General features: G+C 51.2%; 12 protein-coding genes across 12 annotated transcripts; 3 read left to right on the top strand and 9 right to left on the bottom strand.

The window, feature by feature from the left end:
* Window positions 1–96: 96 nt before the first annotated feature.
* Window positions 97–2,027, bottom strand: BU25DRAFT_491917 (uncharacterized protein). The gene is made up of 3 exons (XM_033711602.1): window positions 2,020–2,027; window positions 1,861–1,962; window positions 97–1,809 (listed from the first exon to the last, which is right to left on the bottom strand). Exons 2-3 carry the CDS (start codon window positions 1,948–1,950, stop codon window positions 409–411), a joined length of 1,491 nt encoding a protein of 496 aa, XP_033560753.1. The 5' UTR covers window positions 1,951–1,962; window positions 2,020–2,027; the 3' UTR covers window positions 97–408.
* Window positions 2,028–2,201: 174 nt separating this feature from the next.
* BU25DRAFT_431986 (ATP-dependent RNA helicase fal1) lies at window positions 2,202–3,496 on the top strand (the record flags this gene model as incomplete). The annotated part of the gene is made up of 3 exons (XM_033708691.1): window positions 2,202–2,487; window positions 2,535–3,389; window positions 3,438–3,496. 3 exons carry the CDS (start codon window positions 2,202–2,204, stop codon window positions 3,494–3,496), a joined length of 1,200 nt encoding a protein of 399 aa, XP_033560752.1.
* A 310-nt stretch (window positions 3,497–3,806) lies between these two features.
* On the bottom strand, window positions 3,807–4,596 carry BU25DRAFT_459262 (uncharacterized protein; the record flags this gene model as incomplete). The annotated part of the gene is made up of 2 exons (XM_033710269.1): window positions 3,807–4,339; window positions 4,386–4,596. 2 exons carry the CDS (start codon window positions 4,594–4,596, stop codon window positions 3,807–3,809), a joined length of 744 nt encoding a protein of 247 aa, XP_033560751.1.
* Window positions 4,580–5,445, top strand: BU25DRAFT_90393 (uncharacterized protein). Its single transcript, XM_033712229.1, has one exon. The coding sequence runs from the start codon at window positions 4,866–4,868 to the stop codon at window positions 5,373–5,375; it is 510 nt and encodes a 169-aa protein (XP_033560750.1). The 5' UTR covers window positions 4,580–4,865; the 3' UTR covers window positions 5,376–5,445.
* A 600-nt stretch (window positions 5,446–6,045) lies between these two features.
* BU25DRAFT_459261 (uncharacterized protein) lies at window positions 6,046–6,726 on the bottom strand (the record flags this gene model as incomplete). The annotated part of the gene is made up of 3 exons (XM_033710268.1): window positions 6,046–6,183; window positions 6,231–6,381; window positions 6,431–6,726. 3 exons carry the CDS (start codon window positions 6,724–6,726, stop codon window positions 6,046–6,048), a joined length of 585 nt encoding a protein of 194 aa, XP_033560749.1.
* A 919-nt stretch (window positions 6,727–7,645) lies between these two features.
* BU25DRAFT_411535 (uncharacterized protein) lies at window positions 7,646–9,655 on the bottom strand. Its single transcript, XM_033706575.1, has one exon. The coding sequence runs from the start codon at window positions 9,623–9,625 to the stop codon at window positions 8,141–8,143; it is 1,485 nt and encodes a 494-aa protein (XP_033560748.1). The 5' UTR covers window positions 9,626–9,655; the 3' UTR covers window positions 7,646–8,140.
* Window positions 9,656–9,756: 101 nt separating this feature from the next.
* BU25DRAFT_411534 (uncharacterized protein) lies at window positions 9,757–10,256 on the bottom strand. Its single transcript, XM_033706574.1, has one exon. The coding sequence runs from the start codon at window positions 10,225–10,227 to the stop codon at window positions 9,916–9,918; it is 312 nt and encodes a 103-aa protein (XP_033560747.1). The 5' UTR covers window positions 10,228–10,256; the 3' UTR covers window positions 9,757–9,915.
* A 753-nt stretch (window positions 10,257–11,009) lies between these two features.
* BU25DRAFT_90260 (uncharacterized protein) lies at window positions 11,010–11,760 on the bottom strand. Its single transcript, XM_033712228.1, has 2 exons — window positions 11,209–11,760; window positions 11,010–11,159 (listed from the first exon to the last, which is right to left on the bottom strand). Exon 1 carries the CDS (start codon window positions 11,429–11,431, stop codon window positions 11,234–11,236), a length of 198 nt encoding a protein of 65 aa, XP_033560746.1. The 5' UTR covers window positions 11,432–11,760; the 3' UTR covers window positions 11,010–11,159; window positions 11,209–11,233.
* Window positions 11,761–13,356: 1,596 nt separating this feature from the next.
* Window positions 13,357–15,137, top strand: BU25DRAFT_343323 (cobW-domain-containing protein; the record flags this gene model as incomplete). Its single annotated transcript, XM_033702947.1, has 3 exons — window positions 13,357–13,461; window positions 13,508–13,908; window positions 13,961–15,137. The coding sequence occupies 3 exons, from the start codon at window positions 13,357–13,359 to the stop codon at window positions 15,135–15,137; spliced, it is 1,683 nt and encodes a 560-aa protein (XP_033560745.1).
* Window positions 15,138–15,184: 47 nt separating this feature from the next.
* On the bottom strand, window positions 15,185–16,332 carry BU25DRAFT_90255 (carbohydrate esterase family 1 protein). The gene has a single exon (XM_033712227.1). It carries the CDS (start codon window positions 16,151–16,153, stop codon window positions 15,233–15,235), a length of 921 nt encoding a protein of 306 aa, XP_033560744.1. The 5' UTR covers window positions 16,154–16,332; the 3' UTR covers window positions 15,185–15,232.
* A 498-nt stretch (window positions 16,333–16,830) lies between these two features.
* BU25DRAFT_90198 (uncharacterized protein) lies at window positions 16,831–17,778 on the bottom strand. The gene has a single exon (XM_033712225.1). It carries the CDS (start codon window positions 17,466–17,468, stop codon window positions 16,947–16,949), a length of 522 nt encoding a protein of 173 aa, XP_033560743.1. The 5' UTR covers window positions 17,469–17,778; the 3' UTR covers window positions 16,831–16,946.
* On the bottom strand, window positions 17,778–20,262 carry BU25DRAFT_90252 (uncharacterized protein). The gene is made up of 2 exons (XM_033712226.1): window positions 19,579–20,262; window positions 17,778–19,446 (listed from the first exon to the last, which is right to left on the bottom strand). The coding sequence occupies exons 1-2, from the start codon at window positions 20,089–20,091 to the stop codon at window positions 18,088–18,090; spliced, it is 1,872 nt and encodes a 623-aa protein (XP_033560742.1). The 5' UTR covers window positions 20,092–20,262; the 3' UTR covers window positions 17,778–18,087.
* Between the last annotated feature and the right edge of the window lie 149 nt (window positions 20,263–20,411).

Below are 20,411 nucleotides of genomic sequence, written 5' to 3'. Positions count from 1 at the left end.
AAGATTGTCATGCATAAGATGCAGTGGCTGCTTGAATCAGAGTCTGGGGTAGATTGGGCAGGGAGTTGAGTATTTGGTGGGATTCAAAAGTACCATCAGCGTTTCTTCATTTGGGTATATATCTTACACTGATGCCTTTGTAGCTATCAGACTATATCCTGCGTTCTATCCCTTTTCAACACCGAACATTGGTAGCAATAGATTCTCAAATATCGCGTGGGCACAACGTCTGCAACATCAAGGGCAATCGGCCAGACCTGTGTGCCTTGTTGGCTTGCAGTGGACCCGCAGAGTGCGGCTTGTCATTCTTGACTCGACGATGAGTGGCTGTGTCTGATCTGTGGTCTTGATCTTTGAGTATGTTCAACTTGGAAGTCAAATAGTGAGACTTCTAATTCAGGGAATTGCTCAGAGCATGCCTGCAGCAGCCAGATCGCGGTAGACCTTTTCAGGCATGACGTTGCCTTCTGTATCCTCCATCTCGACGACGTTCTCTGCTGCCGTCTTCTCCCTCTTCTTGTCTTTCTGGATCTTCTTCCATAGCGTCTCGGCTTCTTGAATGCTCGTAATCTCGCGGAATAGTGTCGTATTAGTAATACCCAGACACTTGAGACCGTGGATGTGGCGAGGCTCGTTGAAGTGCTTGTCGAAAGCGCGCCGCCCCATGTAGACGAAATTACCACAGATCTCGCAAGGGAACTCGACGCCCAATCCATGAAGCTTGTAGAGCCAGAAAGGGATTGGCTTGCCGTCCCAGGCAAGAGGCAGCTTAAGAGGGTTGTAGATCTTGTCTTCGCCGTCCGATTCGTCATCGTCCTCCTTCGCACCCTCTGCTGGCTGCTCAGAGTACAGCTGTTCCAACTCTTGCTGTCTTTCCCGTTCTGTCATGCCCTGCTTTCGCTCAACATTGACCTTAGTATCACCGCGCTCGGTCTGCATGGCTGCGGCCAGCTTCTTGATTTTGAACTCTCGCTCGGCAACGGCTCGCTCCTTGAACCGTTGGATGTCTGATGATGCGCCGTTTGTCTGTGCTGGTGCACTGGTGTTTTCGCTCGCTTGTACGGCCTTCTTGTGTTTCTTTCCTGTCAAATGCGCCTCAAAGACTGTCTCTTTTGTGAAGCCCTTCTGGCAGGCAGCGCACCAGATGCCCTCGCCCGGCGCGTCCCCATTTGTCGGCGCGGAGGACAGCGCGTTCTTCTCCCACCCTGGAATCTGGTCCTTCTCCCACATTTCTTCGAACTCCTTGTCGAAACCGGCGAATAGCTTATCAAGGTTCTCTAGGGGCTTCGTTCGGCGCATGAAGCTCTCGAGGTACTCTTGCAGCGCTTTCAAATACTGGAAATAAGGCTCCGACTTCTTCTGATCGCGTCGAATGCTGCTTTGTGGCCCAGTAAAGACATCGAATAGATCAAGGTACTGTAGATAGGTTAGGCGGCGCGCGTGTTGGTGAACAGACAAGTTCAAGTACTGTTCATGAAGCGTGGTCAGATCGAAGAATCGACCAAAGCCTTCCTCTCCAGTGAACATGGAGTCGATGGCTGCGATCGACTGTGCTTGATCTTCGGGCGACCGCTTCTTGTATGCCTTCTCGAGGTTCTCGACGGGCTCGTTGGGGTATCGGCGGTGGAAGTCCTTGACGTTGGCAATCTCCTTCATGAACGACTCCATAGGGTCGCCGTGCGTGAGGTTGCGCACCTCCTCGTCCTTGCCTTCTTCATCTTCGTATATGGCCAGTAACCGGCCGGACTGTGTTTCTATCTGTTCAAGGAATCGCGCAATGTCGTGATCACGTGCTAGACGGTCGCGGATCTGTTTGTGATTCGTTAGGGAAGTACGAGAAGGTGCAGCTGTATTCCTTACGTGTGGAGGATCTTCGAGAAGACGCTCTGCAACGGCATCTTCGAGGCGCTCCAGGTCCTCGTGGATCTGTCGCTGTTCGTCGAGAAGCATGTTTGTAGTCGCCTGTTTTGGATGTGAGTCTTCTGTGTAGGAGCAGTCAGGTGATCGTAGGTGCAGTACCTTCAGCGGCGTGGATGTTGGCGCATTCGAGGTGGAGCGCGCCCACCCAGATAAATCGAAAAGCGCGCTAGCAAGGTTTCGCCGAAGCTCCGTCTCCGCAGACTCTCCACCAAACTTTCTTGCGCATCGTCTCGACAACCTCACATCACCACCACCCAAATAACACGAATACGACCGAAAACATGGCGGATGGAATCGATCGAAATGCCGACGACAAGATGGAGTTCTCCACCTCCAAGGAGGTCACGGTGGCGCCGACCTTCGAGGCCATGCACCTGAAGGAGAACCTGCTGCGCGGTATCTACGCCTACGGCTACGAGTCGCCCTCTGCTGTCCAGTCACGTGCGATTGTTCAGGTGTGCAAAGGTCGCGACACCATTGCGCAGGCACAGTCCGGAACGGGAAAGACTGCGACCTTCTCTATCTCCATTCTCCAGGTTATCGATACAGCAGTGCGCGAGACACAGGGTACGTGATGATTCATAATATTGTAGGTTGAAGCTCACATGTGATAGCACTCGTTCTCTCGCCCACTCGCGAACTTGCGACCCAGATTCAGTCGGTCATCATGGGTCTTGGCGACTACATGAACGTGCAGTGCCACGCCTGCATTGGAGGCACAAATGTTGGCGAGGATATCCGCAAGCTCGACTACGGCCAGCATGTCGTTTCTGGAACACCTGGACGTGTCGCTGATATGATCCGTCGCCGCAACCTGCGCACTCGCAACATCAAGATGCTGGTCCTCGATGAGGCTGACGAGCTCCTCAATCGTGGTTTCCGCGAACAGATCTACGATGTATACCGCTACCTGCCTCCCGCGACACAGGTCGTCGTCGTCTCTGCCACTCTCCCCTACGATGTTTTGGAGATGACTACAAAGTTCATGACCGACCCCGTTCGCATCCTTGTCAAGCGTGACGAGTTGACTTTGGAAGGCCTGAAGCAGTACTTCATCGCCATCGAGAAGGAGGAGTGGAAGTTCGACACGCTCTGCGATCTCTACGACACACTCACCATCACACAAGCCGTCATCTTCTGCAACACGCGCCGCAAGGTCGACTGGCTGACTGACAAGATGCGCGAGGCCAACTTCACTGTCTCGTCTATGCACGGAGATATGCCACAGAGAGAGCGTGACAGCATTATGCAGGATTTCCGCCAGGCGAACTCGCGCGTGCTGATCTCGACCGATGTCTGGGCTCGTGGTATCGATGTTCAGCAGGTTTCGTTGGTTATCAACTACGATCTGCCGAGCAACCGTGAAAACTACATTCACAGGATCGGTCGTTCTGGTCGATTCGGACGCAAGGGTGTGGCGATCAACTTCGTGACCCAGGACGATGTTCGTATCCTCCGTGACATCGAGTGTAAGTTGGAAACCTCCCGCCAAGTGAAACACCACTAATCGTGCTCAGTGTACTACTCAACCCAAATTGACGAGATGCCCATGAACGTTGCGGATCTTTTGGCCTAAGCTCAAGACCGTACTTTATTTGAGGTGATCAGCCTGTAGCGCAACATGATCTTGACACGGCGTTGAAGGTGTTCGAAAAGTTTGGACGAAGAAGCAAGTGCTGCTTCGCGGAATTGAGGGTGGAGGAAAGGGCTCTATAGCCATTTAGTAAGTTGACACGCTTTCGGGGATCCTTAATCCGGCTGACCCTGATGCCTTGAGCAGTACCAAATTGACATCACGATCTACGAAGACGACATTCGGTTCAGCAAACTACTTCTTCATCATGTACTGACGCTAGGTTGCAACCACAATACTGAAGGCTGCCTGTTTACGGCACGTAATGAACCTGTATCAGCGGGTTCACTCCTCTTACAGGCCTCGCATCCCGCATCATTCCTTCGAACCGACTATTTCGCCCAATCTCAACCGCTGCATGATCGCCCCATAGCTCCTTGGGGTGTCTCTTCTCGGCCGCTGCATCTGACTCTGCAAGTGCGCGATCTTCAGAAAGCTCATGCCTTGGCTTCGACGGCTTCGACGACTTCAACTTGCGGCGACGACGAAGGACAAGCAGCATGCCCGCTAGGCCCAGAATAACGCACGAAACTCCTGCGACGGTGGATCCAACGATAACTCCAGTATGCACCTTTGGCTCCGGTGTTGCACTCGCACTTTTGGTCGCAGATGGCCCGGTCGCTGTTGGCTTCATGGATGTCACTCTTGTGCTGGAAGAAGTTGGCGGCAGACATCCATCGATCGAGTAATATACCCATGACGAGTCATAGCAAGTCGCGAGATGGCCGACGATCTTCATTTCGCTCGAGCACGGCAATGGACCTGCGTTGGCGCCGTACAATGTCACTGCAGACTTCAGCTTGGCTCGATGATAACCTTCAACACTACACACCTGCGCAACCTTGATCCAGCTCCTGGATCTGAAAGCTCTGCCCCTTCGTCACGTTCAGCGGTTTGCAGAGTCCATCCGGGTAGCCGTTGACGGTGTCGAGTGCGCGCCATGATCGTGTGCACTTGGCGTCAGTGAACGACGTGATGTCTGACGCACATGTGGTGGCGATCAGGAAGAGAAGGACGAGGAGCGAGAGGGTGATTGCTCGCATTGTAGGGCCTGGAAAGGCAGGTAACGAAGAATAAGCTCAAGATTTCGGTTCGTTGCATGTGAATGGGCGCTGTTGGAGTACTTGTAAGGCCCTCCGCATAAGAGCATCGGAGAGAGCGACTCCATTGCGGTATAGAAAGCGGAGAAGGTCGCGACGTGACGGCCAAGTCAAATCCGTATATCCAAATACGAGCGCCATTCTTCTCTGCGGGGTATTGGCCATCGGCATCTGGGTAAAGCTGAAGACAAGACAAACCGCAATGGAGAGGAATGTCTGCAGCCGACTCTCATTCTCCCAAGTCCGTTACATGTTCATTTCCGTTCACTCTTCTTCGGTATCGCAGAGCCAGGAACCGAGAAGTGGTTCACGCCTTCAACAAATTTCCCACCCTCCATCTCTACTTGGGTTCTCACTATAATCTGTTCATATGCGGCTTCGTGTGGTGGCAGACTGCTCGCAGAGAGTGGTGGGGGCTAAGCTTGTGTGTGAGGCAGCGGAAGTGGGTTGGCGTGAAGACCACATCATTAAGCAGCGGAGTGCGGTCACATTCGGCAATCGCGGATCTTGCGCTGACGAGGGTACGAATGAAGTTGAGGATCGAGTCGCTCGGACATCCAGTAGTGGTTTGTGATCACTGTATAATCCACAAAGTCCGTCAGTCACAACGCCCACATTTCAGAAAGAGATGTGCCCCTGGTGGTCCTGTGTCACCTGCCGCTACGCGAGGATGCTATTTGTTTGAACATACGCCACATGTTGCATTTCCGACGACCTGGTGAGTGCAAATTATCATGGATTAATCACCGCCAGCTTTGTTGTGAGGAAGGCTCGCGCTTGCAGACCAAAAGAGATATTGGCCCCCGTAGGGACCAATCCCAGCACACATCGGTATTACGCAGCTCGACTGGCACAGCCACAGCTACCGAAGTCCGTGGATCTGCGCTTTCGTGGTGCTATGTGAATATGGGATGTCCACAAATCTTGTCTGCTTCACAGATTCATGGAAAGAGAACAACGAATAACAAATCCTTTCCGCGCAACTTATGGAAGCATGTCATGATCTTGTCCCATCGCTCTGGCACGTAGCGGCTGTGGTCTCAGCTGTTCCTTGTTCAGGTGGCTTCTAGGCATAGCGTCAGAGCTCTCAAAGAATGTTCAACTTGTGAAAGATGAGCGACGGTTTCGAATTGTTTTGAGCTACTCGCCACCTGCCCAAATTTTGCCCGAAACGCAAACGAATCTCAGTTCAAGTTCCCATACCAGCACTCACCAAAGAACATACACTATATACAGACTGGCTTTGAAGGCACTCGCCACTTCTCGCTCTGCTTCATGAACCCCGAAAGGCACATATGCAGCATCCGTATTCCCTTAACTTTCCTCGAATGATCTGACAGCCTCCAAAGCTTGATTTTGAGGAAACGTGGAGACGCGCGGGGTACATATCGATCACTCGTCCTCGCCGACTTCGTATGTTGTCTCGATCCGAAATGTCTTCATATGCTGGTGGCCGCTCATAGTAACGCCGTCAGTGTCCATGAAGGGCTTCATCAGCTGTTGCCTGCCTACTATGGCTGCGTTGTTGTGCTTCCCAGTGTCATTTGCCGCAATCCAACCTCCATCTCTGTGCTGACCTTGAGTGACTCCACGTAAGCCATGTCATTTTTGAATGCCAACTCTTGCGGGTAGAAAATCACATGCCTGATCTCACTGAGATGCGAGTCCGTAATCTTCATCACATAGACCCAGAAGCGGTAGTGGCGTTTTCGTCCCACTCTTGCTTCGCTTGACGACATGTAAGTGCAAGGTTGCGTGCACTTTGCCCGTCCTTCACATCGTCTTCATCCTCGAAGGAGGAAAGGTCATGTACTCGTAGATCAGGTCGCGTATAATGCGTAGTAGGTGAGTAAATGGGTCGCGACGAGCTGTCGAGCTGGCGCGAAGACGCTTGCGTCCTTCTGAGTCACTCTGTGGGAGACCAACGGCGGTCAGCACCAGCCAGTGCTTACGCTTGAGGCTAGCCTTATCAAAGGTATGATCAGTGTGCTCGGTGTAGTCCGCCTCTGCCTTCGAGTCGTCGGTATCCATCCAATCAACATCTCCAGGAACGTGAAAGTATAGATTGGTCATCGATGCTCTGATCTTGCTGCAAAGAAGTCTGATGGTTCTATGCAGTTGAAAGAACGGTGTAGGGTTGTGTGGATGGCTGAAGGGGTGAAAAATAGAGAAGAAGAAAGCCTCTGCTAGTGATTATGATATATAGATACTCTGAGGATCTGAGCAACCCCGGGTCGGGTTCTGTCCGTCTAACGGACTCGACTTTTACTGCTCATCAATGTCCCTCCAATACGTCATAAGACAGATTTGTTCAACTATACTGATCCCGACAGTCGACCTGCTACGCAACGAGTAAGACTTGCCTGGAAACACAAACTTACTGAGGTTGATCATGTTCCCAGTACAATGCATCTAAACTTCTTGTAACCCTGCGTTACTTCTTGAACACCAGCTGCACTGTCTGAGAGCTGCTGTTAGAGAATCTGACCTGCACAACCGTACCGGCACCGCGGAAGTTGCGCAGTCCGTACCCTTTGTCTCGAGAACACTGCCTCATAGTCTTGCCACTTTTCAGGTTTCTCATTCTTGGAGGATGCTGTAACCAATTAACTTTGAGAAGTGGAGGTTGGTCGAACACAATATGACTGTGCGAGGTCGTTATAACCGCACTATGAGCTTCGCAAATTGCATGACAAAGAACCATTCCGGGTCAACTCCTCCTTGTCTGAGTCAATGGTTTGGGGCAGAGGGTATATGCGGATTGATAAGAATTCGGGCAAAAGGGGGAAGAACGTTCACAGGTTCTCTCGCCAAGGGTAATGACAACGCACTGGTAGCCAACGCAAAGGACTGAGGTTGAATGCCACTGCCATTGTGTGAGCATAAATAAAGCTCGGTGTGACTGGGACAAGCTGGAAACGCGTCTGAAGCCGTTGTGAATGTACAAGTGCCGCATAGTGCTGTCTTGCGATGACTGCGTAGTGATGATCGACTTCGTTCTTGACGATACGGCACAGAAGACGCAGGCTGCGTACCGTAGCCGTGTCTGGAAACCTTTTTGGCGAGGTGACAGAACCAGGTATGATGTAAAGGGTGGCCTTGTGAGGAAGAAGACGGCCGTAAATAATAAGTCGGAGTGTTGACGTGAGTGCAAGCAGAGGGCTAGCCATTGTCTGCTCGAGGAGGATGGAAAGGTAGGGGATGAGTGATCAATCAACCCATCGAATCTTATACCTCGGGAAGTGGAAATGTCCGAGGTTTGCTGCACTAACTGTACAGGCTTGAGAAGTGATTGTTCGCCCGTGACTGAAATATATATCCCTTGACGGAAGACAATTGCAACTCCAGACGAGTGTATTGATTGAACAAATTGAGAGGGGTATGTCGCTTTCCAACGCCTGAAAACCAACGACGCCAATGTAAAGACCGAAAATGTCCTTGCCCGCAGGTCGTTCCTACTCGATCTTCACTCGCTCCGAAAATTGCCTCAGTTAGACCAAAACCACCCTCCCTTCTTCTGACCTTTCTGGCTTATACTATCCGGCGAGTGTGCATTCTGCATTACCTTCCATGGATCCCCTGTATAGTGAACATCGTCGCCACGCTGTGTGTGAACAGTCTCAGAGCTCTGCTCGCTACCGTCTGTGAAACGCTTCTTCAGGATGAGCTTTGTAGTAACGGTCCCGTCAGGTGCAGTCGTACGCTCGGTAGTCGTCAGTGTAGAGAGTATGGTCGAATTGCCCTCAAGTCCTAATGTCGAAGGGGAGGATGACGGTGTGAGCAGTCGCTCATAAGCGTCTAGCTCAGTCTCTGTATTCTGTCTCGCTTCTGATGGTGAAAGTTGCCCCCTAGAGAACTCGGTCTGCTGAGGTTTCGGTGTTGGTGGATCGTCGTGCTGATCCTCGTGGTCGTGCGCATACTCGTAACTCGGCTCGTCACTTGTATCGTGAGCCTGCTGTGGAAAAGGTGTTTGCTTTTGTGCTGACTCCTGACGTGCCATAAGTAGTCGCTCTCTGTTCTGCTGTTCGAGCTGCAACAGTTCTTTTTGATAGTCTCGCAAGGCATAGAGGCCCATTTGGTCAAAGTCCGTGTTTTGCGCGTCTGACAGCAATGGGTGCTCCTGTGTCGTACGCATGAGATCTTCAAACGCATTGCGCCACAAGCTTCCCATATGTTTTGTTCGTTCGTCTGCTTCCAGTGCTGATGGAGAGTATGGATCTTCCAATATCTTCGTCTCGTCTGACTTCGGTGCGTCTGCTGGCGGCGGCCACTGCCATGACCACGACCGTGACCATACTCGAGGTTGGGCGTCTTCGTGTCGATTTGTGTCGTCGTACCGAGCGGCCCAGTGCCTGCGCAGCTCTTCAATCTCTTCACCAAAGACTTTACTTGCGTCTTCTTCTAGTCTTGTGAACATGCGTTCGATTTCGCTGCCAGCTCTCCTCGCACGACTCTCTAGCCATCTTTCAAACTCATTGTCATCTGAATCCTCTTCCCGTGTTGGTTCTGGCCAGTCCCAACTGTCTGACCATTGCTGCCCCTTCTTATTGCCTACTTTCTCCACCAGCTGCTTCTGCTGTTCGACGTTATGATTCGAGTCTTCATCATCTCTCAGTATAGCTCTCCTTAGTTCACCAGCCTGCTGCTCCAACATCATGAGCTGTTCACTCTTCCTCAATACCGCTTGGACATCACCAGCACGGTACGATTCTGTACCCTCATGACGGAGCTTCTCTGTATGGGCATCTAAAGCTTGCAGCTCCTCGCACTTTTGAGGATCTGCTTTACCGAACAGGCACTGTTCCCGTGCGTGATGGGCGTTGTTGTAGTTGGCGATCTGGGCGGGAAGCGTGAAGACGGTGTTGAGCAGCGATGAGACTTGTGAGTCGGCGTAGCGGCGAAAGGCGATGAAGGGATTGTCTTCTGGTCGACTCGAATCTCGCCGGGGATTGTTATTGTTGTTGTTCGCCATGTTGGATATGTGAGTGTTGATGGTTTGCGGGGTTGGAGCGGTGATGCCTAGAGGCGCTTCGGTTACGATAAGATAAGGTACGCGCCTGCCATTCACATATTGACGCGTCATGATAACCATCACTCCTTCATCCTCAGGCCTGTCGCACAAAATCAGTTTGACTGAGTGTGTACGGATCTAAAATGAATCCAGCCGCGCGGACCAAACCAAGCGCCATTCAACATGTGGCTTACATAGAGCTGTGCGACAAAAGCCACAAAAACCGCATTACACAATGTCTTTCATCACGATTACCAGTGTAAGCCTCGAGACAAATTGCAAACAGAAAGCTCAAATGTGGAGCTGGACGATGAAGGACATTGTTCAAAGCTCAGCTGGCATTGACTGATGGCCTTTGTTGCTAACGTATTGATGACTTCGAAGCAGCAGTGTCGATTCATGTTCATGTAGGGTACTAGATCTTTGCGACTATCGCAGCACATGTTCATCACTCCCCACCATCGCATCATCATGGTATACCTGAAGACAGTCTTTGGCCGCATCCAGGCTGACATAGCCAAGATTGGTACAGAAAAGGCCAGAAAAAGGGTAGCTACATACATTGAGGCAATTTATTCACTTGAGCTCAAGGGCAAACTTTACTTCTACGAACAAGACCAAGATGGAATCCCGATAAGAAGAATTGACACGAATTTTGCAGGGCAAGGGCGCTTCGAACCCACGTTACTTATCCGCAACATCCTCGATGTTTTAGCATGGAGGAATATCAGTAGACCAGGTGGCACCTGGCAGCCGTGGACGCGAGCTGATCTACTTGGATGTAAGACCATGAACGAGGTGTGCGCGGAATGCGACCTTAACAGCAGGTATAACGACAGCACTCGTGACGATGGTTACCTCGTCTGGGTCGAGCGGATGTTCCAGCTCTGGCACGAAAACATAGATATACGTCTTGCTGAACACACAGGATATGGGCTATATGCAAGGAGATAGCTTCCTTCTGGCATCTTCATTGGGGAGTACACAGGCATACTTCTCCCCCATGACGATGAGCTACCGGACGATCAGACTGTGTATCAGTTTGACATTAATATTGGCAAACTCAAAACGGATCCAAATTCTCCGTAGCCAATATGCTGGGTCGATGCGACCAAGAAGGGGTCTATCTTTCGTTTCATGGCACATTCGTGCGAACCGAATGCTAAGGTAACCCAGGCGCGAGTCGGTACACATAATCGCGTTCTAGCAGTCCGTACTATTCGACTTATCTTGACTGACGAACCAATAACCATAGACTATGGGGAGGAGCGGTTCACAGGTGAGCAATGGTGATTTGGTGACACGCAGGACTGCGGAAATTCACCTGGATCAGGAAACGGCGACGTTGGTGGTGACAGCGGGAGCGCGTATGAGGAATAAGAGGTATGATGCACGTGTGGTCTTTCCCAATGTCCGAATATCATGATGTCCATTACTCTATCCTTCTAACTCCCGTATGAGCGCCGATGCACCCCAACAAATCTCTCAAGACTGCCTGTTATCGTGTTAGCCCAGACGTTATTTTGCTTGCCAATCATACTTACCTGCCACAAAATTTAGATATGTCGTTCAGCCGGTGCTGCAGGTGCAGCCCTTCCTCAACGCTGGTTCTGTGGACGGCCATGGGACACAGAGACTTCGACATTGTCGTCCGTTGACGCCGCAGTTGTCTTTAGAGCAAGGTCCAGTATACCCTTGAGGCGTTGGGTCCGGCAGTGCGGTGGCGAAGCCTACGATGAACGATGTGATGAGGATGGTGAAGCGCATGTTGAGTTAGTCGGATGGCGGTTGTCGAGAGTGGTTGTGTTTAGGTGCTGAGGGATAAAGAGATATGTATGCGTTATTAGCGTTTTGTAGAATGTAGTGGGTATACGATATTGAAGATGAGTGTCTTTCTCGACGATAGCAACGTTAGTCAATATATACCGACCTCGAGCTCCGTGTGACGTCTCGCGTCCTACGGTCCACAAGCCCACAATAGCAATGCTGCTGTGACCCTGTTCAACCAATAAGCAAGCAACGCCTAGGAACAATAACCGCAACACCAAGAACTCTCAAGAGATATCAGCCAGGTATACCCACGATCCGTCGGTACTTCGCCTCGGAATGACGCATTGAGAGTGGCCGAGTGCTGGGCGTGCATGGGACGAAAACAAACTTGAGGCTGAATCGAAACCTGAGTAAGGCTTATCGTTCCACTTGAAACCCTGGCTCTGGCACGGAGCCTCAAGCTGTCAGAAACATGTCAGAAACATCAAATATAGCATTGTTTTGGCACTCCCAAGTGAGATGGTATCTTTGTTGTTGTAATGTGTTCGGACTTGGCTGCTTGGCTTGCCCAGAGACGCACGCGGCCTTGCGTAGATCGTCGGTGATCACATGGGTCCATTGGGCGATTTTGGGTCCACTCTTGAATTGCTGGCGGTGAGGAACATGGGGTTCAAGTTGGACGGAATGCCACAAGGGAAGGAAAGCTGAGGATGACTTGACTAAGATTATGCGTTGAACAAAACTCGCTGGTGTAAGGAACATGGGCAAAGACAATGTGCGGGAAGATCAGAGGCGATGACGGAGTTTCCTTTCGGATATGACGGATTTGTAAAGACGCAATGCAGCGTTTTGCTGCAAGAGTCGGATCGAAAGTGCACCCCGGAGATAGTCAGACTTCTGACTTCACGGAGGTACTTGAACGCTTAGGTGCGTTCTGCAAGTGCTGTATGAACAGGAAGTCAAGTGATGCTGCGACAATTATATTCTACGATCAAAAGGATTGCCATCCTTTGAAGTAACAGAGACTTTAAAAACAGTGTCCGCAATAGAGAAGTTGAAGGGCAGACATCAGGACATTTGCGAGCTAGAGGTTTTGTAAGTGACGTCACCCACGCTAGTCCGCAGACGCGACGCGTGTTGACCATCGCGACTTTCGAAACTATCAACCCTTAACCATCATCCATCCATCTCTTGTTGGCTCTGCAATCTCTAATAAAGACTGTCTCAGGTCCGGTTCCCGGGTCTCGTAACGTACGATCTCTTTATATCGCGCAATGCCCGTCACTACAATCTTTTTCCTTCACTTCATCCATCCTACGTGTACCCCGAACTCACATGGGCGCCGTTGGCGTGATGAGTTTTCTAAATGATGTTTCCAGATCCAAATACCAGGGTCTGGCCCACTTTCTCACTCTCTTTGGGTTCGGACACTGTGTAAATACTCTTTCGCTGCTTCCCTGTCACAGCCACTTTTAGGCTCAGTTCTCGATTGGTTAAGCCTTGGCTCAAGTGAAGGGTTTTATGGCTATCTTCAGGGTTAGATTTGTTCTTTCTTTGATCTCACGTTCTTCACTCTCGACCTGTGATTACCTCTTTAGTTCGTAAGGGTCCATCCGTGCGATTGGCTCACGACCACCCCCACATCAAGCGCATTCGCCAGAACTATCTTATCTTACCTTATTCCTTCTGGAACATTTACGGACATTCTATTGACCCTTTCGACTGTGTAGACCGAGCGTTCGGCCAATAATGTGCCATCGTTTCGTGATGATGCGACCTAGCCATCGAGGTGCTCAATTGGACGAGCGCACAACGACGAGGTCGAGAACATAAATGACAGCAAGGTGCTACAGTTGACATAAAAACTGCTTAAGCATCATTTCTTAACAGTTTGTAAAATCGTTTCAAACCTCAAAACCACAATGGCACTCTCGAAGCGAAGAAAAACCGGTGGCTCGAACGCAAAGCCTCAAGATAAGAAAGCCAAAGCAGGACCACTTCCCGTCACAGTTCTCTCTGGATTTTTGGTAGGTTACTTCCACGCCAAAGTTATCAGGATCTGACATATGGAAGGGAAGTGGAAAGACGACTCTTCTTCGTCACATTCTCCAGTCGCCGGACCATGGATTTCGCATTGCCGTTATAGTGAACGACATGGCGTCTGTCAACGTAGATGCCAACCTAATCACACGATCGACAGACTCGCGCGGCAAGAAAGATAGTGGGGAGATTCGAGTCAAGGAAAAGGTCATTCAAATGCAGAACGGTTGCATCTGTTGCACACTCCGATCTGACCTACTCACTGAGCTGGCACGGCTGGCATGGAGCGACGCTGGCTTCGACCACGTTGTAATCGAGAGCTCTGGTATCAGTGAACCGCAGCAAGTGGCGGAGACGTTCACTACTGAGCTCACGGAAGCGATGATCGATGCTGAAGGTATGGAGACTGAAGAAAAGGAGATCTTTGCCAAAGTGTGGGTACCTTCCGGCTGTCTAAGGTATGATGCCCACTGACACTGTTTGTAGTGCAAAGCTCGGTGGCCTGAAGTCAATCGCTAGTGTCGACACCATGGTCACAGTCGTTGATGCCTTCCGTTTCTTCTCCGAGTTCGACACCGCCGAATTCCTCCAAGACCGCTTTGGCCGGGAAGAAATACCTGAAGAAGACCAGCGCACCATCTCCGATCTTTTCGCCGACCAGATCGAGTTCGCCAACGTGATCATTGTCAATAAGGTTGATGCAGTCAACAAGCAGACACTGGGCAGAGTCAAAGCCTACGTCAAGACACTCAACCCTACAGCGAAGATCATTGAGTCGAAGTTCTCTAAAGTCAACATCAAAGAGATGCTGCACACTGGTATCTTCAACTTCGCCGAAGCAGTCGCCAGTCCAGGCTGGCTGAGGAGTCTGCACGAGATGACCGTCATGGATGTCCAAGGCAGGAAGCGCGTAACACCCAAGCCAGAAACTTTTGAGTATGGCATCGGGAGCTTTGTCTACCGCGCTCGTCGTCCGTTCGACCCTCTCAAGCTATACCGCCTCATCGAGGGAAAGTTCATTCTGCTTCAAGAAGAGCCCGAAGACGCCGATGAAGATGAGGAAGACGACGATGCTTCAGACGATGGCGCAAGCAATGCAGACTCCGCCTCGGACGAGAACACCGCCTCAGCAGGTTCTAACTCAGACAAGATGGCCGATGACGAATATGACAAAACCCCAATGTCTGACAAAGAGATACTTGCCAACAAGAAAGCTTCTCCATACTTCTCCGGGCTCCACCGCAGCAAAGGCATCTTCTGGCTCGCTACACGCCCCTTCCAAATGGGCTCCTGGAGCACCGCAGGCGCAATGCTAACTATCGGCTCTGAAATGCCGTGGTTCTGCTGCGTGCCTGAAGAAGACTGGGGTGCGGACGCTGACACCGTCGCTGCTATCCGTAAGGACTTCGAAGGCGAGTGGGGCGATCGAAGACAGGAGTTGGTGTTCATTGGCGAGGGGCTTGATGTCGCGGGCTTGACGAAGATGCTGGATGCGTGTCTGTTGAGCAGAGCGGAGATGAGGAAGTGGGAGAAGATCATGTTTGATGGGAAGATAGATGAGGATGATAAGGAGGAGAGGTTGGCGGGGATGTGGGATGATGAGTATTGGGCTGAGTGGGCAAGGACGGAGGAGGAGGATCATGAGGGGCATCATCATCCTTGAGCGCTGAATATGGAACTGTACGTTTCTGGTCCCATGTTCTTTCAAAAGATTTACGATTTATTATGATCATCTATTGCACATACAACCCATGAAGTTCACCCACTCCGCCTTGAGTAGCACTTCTTGCCCTTGCACTTCAGATCGAAGTAGTTGATCACCAAATCATCCTGGTTAGGAATGTTATGATCCACTCCCTCAGCACTATACGCCTCAAACTTCCCACTCGTGCCATACTGATACCTCGTCCAGCCCGGCAACGGAGTATTCGGCGTAACTTTCGTAGGCTTATCACTGACCCCAAACACACTCGTCCATTCCTTAATCTCCTCCTGCAAATTCTGAGGATACAATATCGTATCGTTAGTCCCATGAAGGACCTGCAACTTTGGCCTGAACCCCTTGTACCCTGGGTACGCACTCTTAACAATCCTCGCCCACTCAGGCCCAGTCTTGATAATCTTGCCCGTCGCACAAGCATCGCTCCACACTCCATACCCATCACCCGCAAAACATCCAAACGCGACGCCGGCCCATGCACTACCTGCAGCGAAAACATCCGGGTAGCTTCCGAGCAGCACATTCGTCATCATAGCGCCGGAACTCGTGCCCGTAACAAACACTCGAGACGCGTCTGCATCGTACTTCTTGATCGCCCATCTCACCATCGACACAATGCCCAGCGCATCACCGCCGCCGTTGTGCGTGAGTGACTGCTTGCTCGAGACGTCCCAGCACTGGTCCGCAGCGTTGGGACTGTTAGGGTAGATGGAGATAAAGCCGTACGTGTCGCCTGCGGAGGCCCAAGAGCGGTAGTTGAAAACATCGTGTGCGGTGCCGTGGCACCAGTGCGGCGCGACGAGGATTGGAGCGTTCTTGGGAAGGTTTACGGGGACGTAGATGTAGCCGGTGACGTTGCGAGGATTGGGTCCAAAGTCGAAGATTTGGGTCAGGTTGGAAGTGAGAGAGTGGGCGGTGTTCGCTGCTGCGAGCAGCAGACCGAAGGATTTGAGGAGCATGATGGTGAATTGTTCTCTTGTGCGGTAGGATTACATGCTCGGCGCCGTGCTCTTATAGTCGCCGTCGACCGGGCGAGCGGCGAGAGCTAACGGCAGTGACATGATGGAGCCGTGATGTACGATAGCTCTTAGCGAGAAATGATATGCATTCGGCTGTACCTGAACGCAAATACACCGGTCCGTAGCTCGAAGAGGGATGGTCGGCAGCGGGATGAATGGTTGAAGATGCGTATCTATTGTCCCGATTGGCGTGGTGCTTGTTCGTCCTTGCCTGTTCGGGAACGGAAGAGGCGCTCCTGATGAACTTGCCCTTGCAATTATACCGGCTCCACACCGGTCTCCACAACGGTCTCTATCTCTTATGCGAACCATCTTCTCGAAAGTTCACGCTCTGCCTTTGAGAATCTTTCCTGGCCTTGGATACAACTTCGATGGCACTGGATCGATGAACATACATCCGTAAGCACTGCATGAGTGCGATGAACTTTTACTGGACACCCAACCAAACTCGAGTGCTCAAGTGTGCAAGAACATGTATTGACTTGGTGCCTACATGTCATTGTTGAGGCCTTGGCGACTGTCCAGCAGCCGTGAGAAGATCAGACGCACAAAGTGCGGAATCAAGAACGCCATTTCGGTTTCGTGTTCCTCGTCTTCGTATTAACCTTCCAGTGCTCGGTGTTTTGACCACCAATTCCCGCTCATCCAACTCAATTACCTCAGATAATTTCCAGAGACTCAGACGGCCTCCAGTCTCGTTCCATTGTCTTAACCTATCTTCACGCTCAATTGCTCATCCAAAAGGGCTCTTTTGCACGCTGTCCCTCTTCAACTGTGCCCTCTCTTTCTCCACCAAACACGCCGTCGCGCTCACATTGACCACGACACATCCCATGACCTCAGTCTCCCTGATCTGCATACCCACAACAGCGTTTGCACCCTTTTCGATCGCATCTTTCGTCATTCGCTCGATCGCTTGGTCCCGTGCTTGATACAGAAATTGCGTCAGTGGTTTCGCTTCGCCCCAGGAGCCTGTAATGCTGCTCGATAGTGACTTGAGGAACGACTTCGGGACTCGGTGGGTGAGAGATGCAGTTCCGTGGATGGCGCCAATGAGGCGGGTTGTAGTGTAGCCTGGTAAGTTTGGTGTTGTAGATGTGAGAATTACAGGTGTCAGGCTGCGTGGGATGTTGCCGATGGTATATGTTGGAATGGCTTGATTGAGTTGTGCGGGATCAGCGGTCCTCGAGCCAGCATGCCAACTCGGCATACGACTATGTTTGACTGGCATTGTTGAGTGGCGGTTGGTCAACATGGTAGATCTGTTTCGGTGACTCGGACTGCTGTGCGCTTGTTGCTATTGTATCTTCCGCTGAGTGGTGTTGGTAGTCGATGATTATGTTGAATGGACCGAATGTGAACAGGTAGTGCAAGAGGAGAGACTCGTCGATCAGCGCGACACGAGAATTATAATGCGTCGCGGTCATGATGTTGGTCGCGTGCTGAAACGTAGACAAGGCGATGCCGCGCCTCAGGCTGCTTTCCAAGACTTGCTTGAATATCTAAGCCACGAACAGGTGCAAATGCGCCGCCCAACTCCGTGCTTCACCTGCATGTTCCTGACCCACCGTTCGAATTTTGGCATTCCGAAGTGTATGGCGAATATGATAGTGCGGGCTGTTTCGCCGTCATGGTGTGTTTTGGCAAGTTGTCGCGCGCTGGGAATGCTGAAGCGAGGTTCTGTGACAGAAACCGTTACAGATGCCGCGACCGCTTCCGTCGACAACAATGACACATCGACGAAGTAGTTGCACCGCAATGTCGATTGCCTGCCACCGTATTCGATTAAGGCCCACGTGGTGCACGTGTGAAAGCTGACACGCCCTGCGCTTTGTCCGATCCCACGGTATCTTGTGGGACAATCAAGCTGTAGATCACTCTTTGGGAGTGAGCTCATACAACCTCTTAAGCTGCTGGAATCCAGATTGAAAGCACAGGACCTTGCTGTTTTCTTTCGCAAGTATATCCATGCAGCGCATGAGAGCATTCAACATCGCCTGCCGATATGTGAGTCCTGTACTTTCATCAATCAAGGAGCATGAAGACGATGCTTCCGGGGACAGTAGCAGCATGCAGGTCGTGAAAGCAGCAGCGAGAAAGTCCAGCATGTACGGCTGAGCCAGCAATTGTGTATGCGGCGAAATTGAAGACAGTTGATGATAGTGATTCAAGAGCGCGAGGTTGTGCTCGAAAGTCGAGTTGTACGATGCCGGAAACAGAACAGACGCATTGGGTCGCAACGCGTACTGACAATGTACGGCGAGGAGCGCACGTCGAAAGAAGATATCCAGAGTCAGACGTACAACTTCATCTTCAAGGAATACGGTAGATTCACGCATGAATTGCGTGATATCACTGTCGTAACTGAGCACTTCATCGTACGAAAAAATCTCGCCGTCGTGCGCATTGAGGCGGGATAGGAAGTGACAAATGATTGGCAGAGAACGTGGTATGATGGTATCCCAACAGTCCCGGGGATTAACGCAGGAGGTTGTCAGGTCGACAGTGCCTTGCGGTAGCATGCTCTGCTGACCAGTACGAAGCGACATCTGTGTGTCGAGGTAGACAATGAGAATCCAAAGACGACAGCGGAGAGCTCTTTCGCAGACGATAGCTGGTTCGTCATAACCAGGCATCCAATTTTTGTGTAGGACCATCATCATGGACAATCGAACAACGATGCCCATAACATTCCAGCAGGTATCGAGTGTCCAACAAGTCGCGGTCGTTGCTTGTTTGGCTACAACCATGAGGCATAGCGTGCTTATAGTAGTGGTTGTAGGGCGAGCCATGTACGTCGTCTTTGCCAAGCAAGCTTCGCTTGCGTACAAGAACTCTGCAGCAGCCGCGTTACTGTGACCTGTGGTGTTTGCTCCATATTCAATCGTGTATGCTCCAAGCCCGAGTACTGCAAGAAATTGGGCAAGCCAGCTCAGATCTATAGTCTCCGGTTGCTTCCAGAAGTCTTCCAACTTGGCGCGGAAAGCTGACTTGTCAAATACAGGCAATGAAGGGTGGAAGGATCGAAAGTAACCGGCCATCAGAGAGGCTACGTCTGCACGACAGTTCTGTATCAATTCGTGCACCTGCTGTAGTGATGCATAACGAGCTGATTCTGAACTGCCGAAAGGATAATTGCTTGGTAGTGCGAAGTCGGTGCAGCTGTGCCCCTCGATGTGCTGCTTCACAGCAATCGCAAAAGGAGTCAAATGAAGGCTAGAGAGCGATTCCATCTGTCAAGCGTTAGTCTGGAGGTACTTAATGATACAAGAGCTACGGCACAAAAGATGTAAAGCTAGGCTGATAGCACTCATATCTTTACGCAAGCGCATCTGGTATGCTAACATGCAGCATGGAGTACTCACACGGTCCAGGATAGCTCTATAATGAGTCGAGCCTCGTTTACGCAGATACCATGTCGCGACAACGAACTCAGGGTCCTCGTCTGTCAACGCGAAAGGGACTTCTTGGTGCTGCGGCTGCTCAGGTGCTTGCTCGTGGGATTGCTGAGGCAGCTTCGCTCTGTGCGTATACGTGCACGCCGCTTGAACTCCAGAATACGAGCATCGAGCACATGGCTGTTTTTGGTCACACTTGACTTTTAGGCGATGGCAACGACTACACGATAGGCATGTTCGATTTCGCTTCCTCACCCCTTGGTGCTGAACAATGGGCGTGGGAGGTGTAGTTGCTGATTTGGAGGTATTTGCTGACGTTAAATCGCTATAGCTTGATGGTGGGCTCTTTTTCTGGCCTTCTTCGTAGGTACATGGAATACCTCCACGCTCACAGCGCGTGCAGCTTGGTTTAGCTTTGTTGCATCGTCGCTTTGATTGGCGGCATCGAGTGCAGGTCGTTACTTCTCTAGTTTGTGGCATGTTGGTTTGTGTCCCATGTACAACTCTTTAAAGAGTAAAGAATAGGAGGCCCGGCGATAGTGATGCCAAGTGTGCGGGCGAGCAAGGTTTCTGGAGTAGAAGCAAGCGTGAACCTCGAAGGATGCGGGCCTGTTAACACCGATGCTACTTTAGCGTCGCCCTAGCGCCTTCCTGGATTAGGCCTCATCGCAGCTACCAATCCCAACCCTCGGTACAGCGACAACGAAGGTTCAAGAAAGACCAGACACCTCCCGAAGTATTCGTGGATTCTTTGAACATCGTAAATGAGCTGTGGTATATAATTGTTACAACGCCGTTCC

This window comes from Macroventuria anomochaeta (genome assembly GCF_010093625.1).
Source record: "Macroventuria anomochaeta strain CBS 525.71 unplaced genomic scaffold BU25scaffold_20, whole genome shotgun sequence".
Classification (NCBI taxonomy): domain Eukaryota; kingdom Fungi; phylum Ascomycota; class Dothideomycetes; order Pleosporales; family Didymellaceae; genus Macroventuria; species Macroventuria anomochaeta.
The sequence above is the reverse complement of the archived record's forward strand: the minus strand, read 5'-3'. Positions and strand labels throughout refer to the sequence as shown.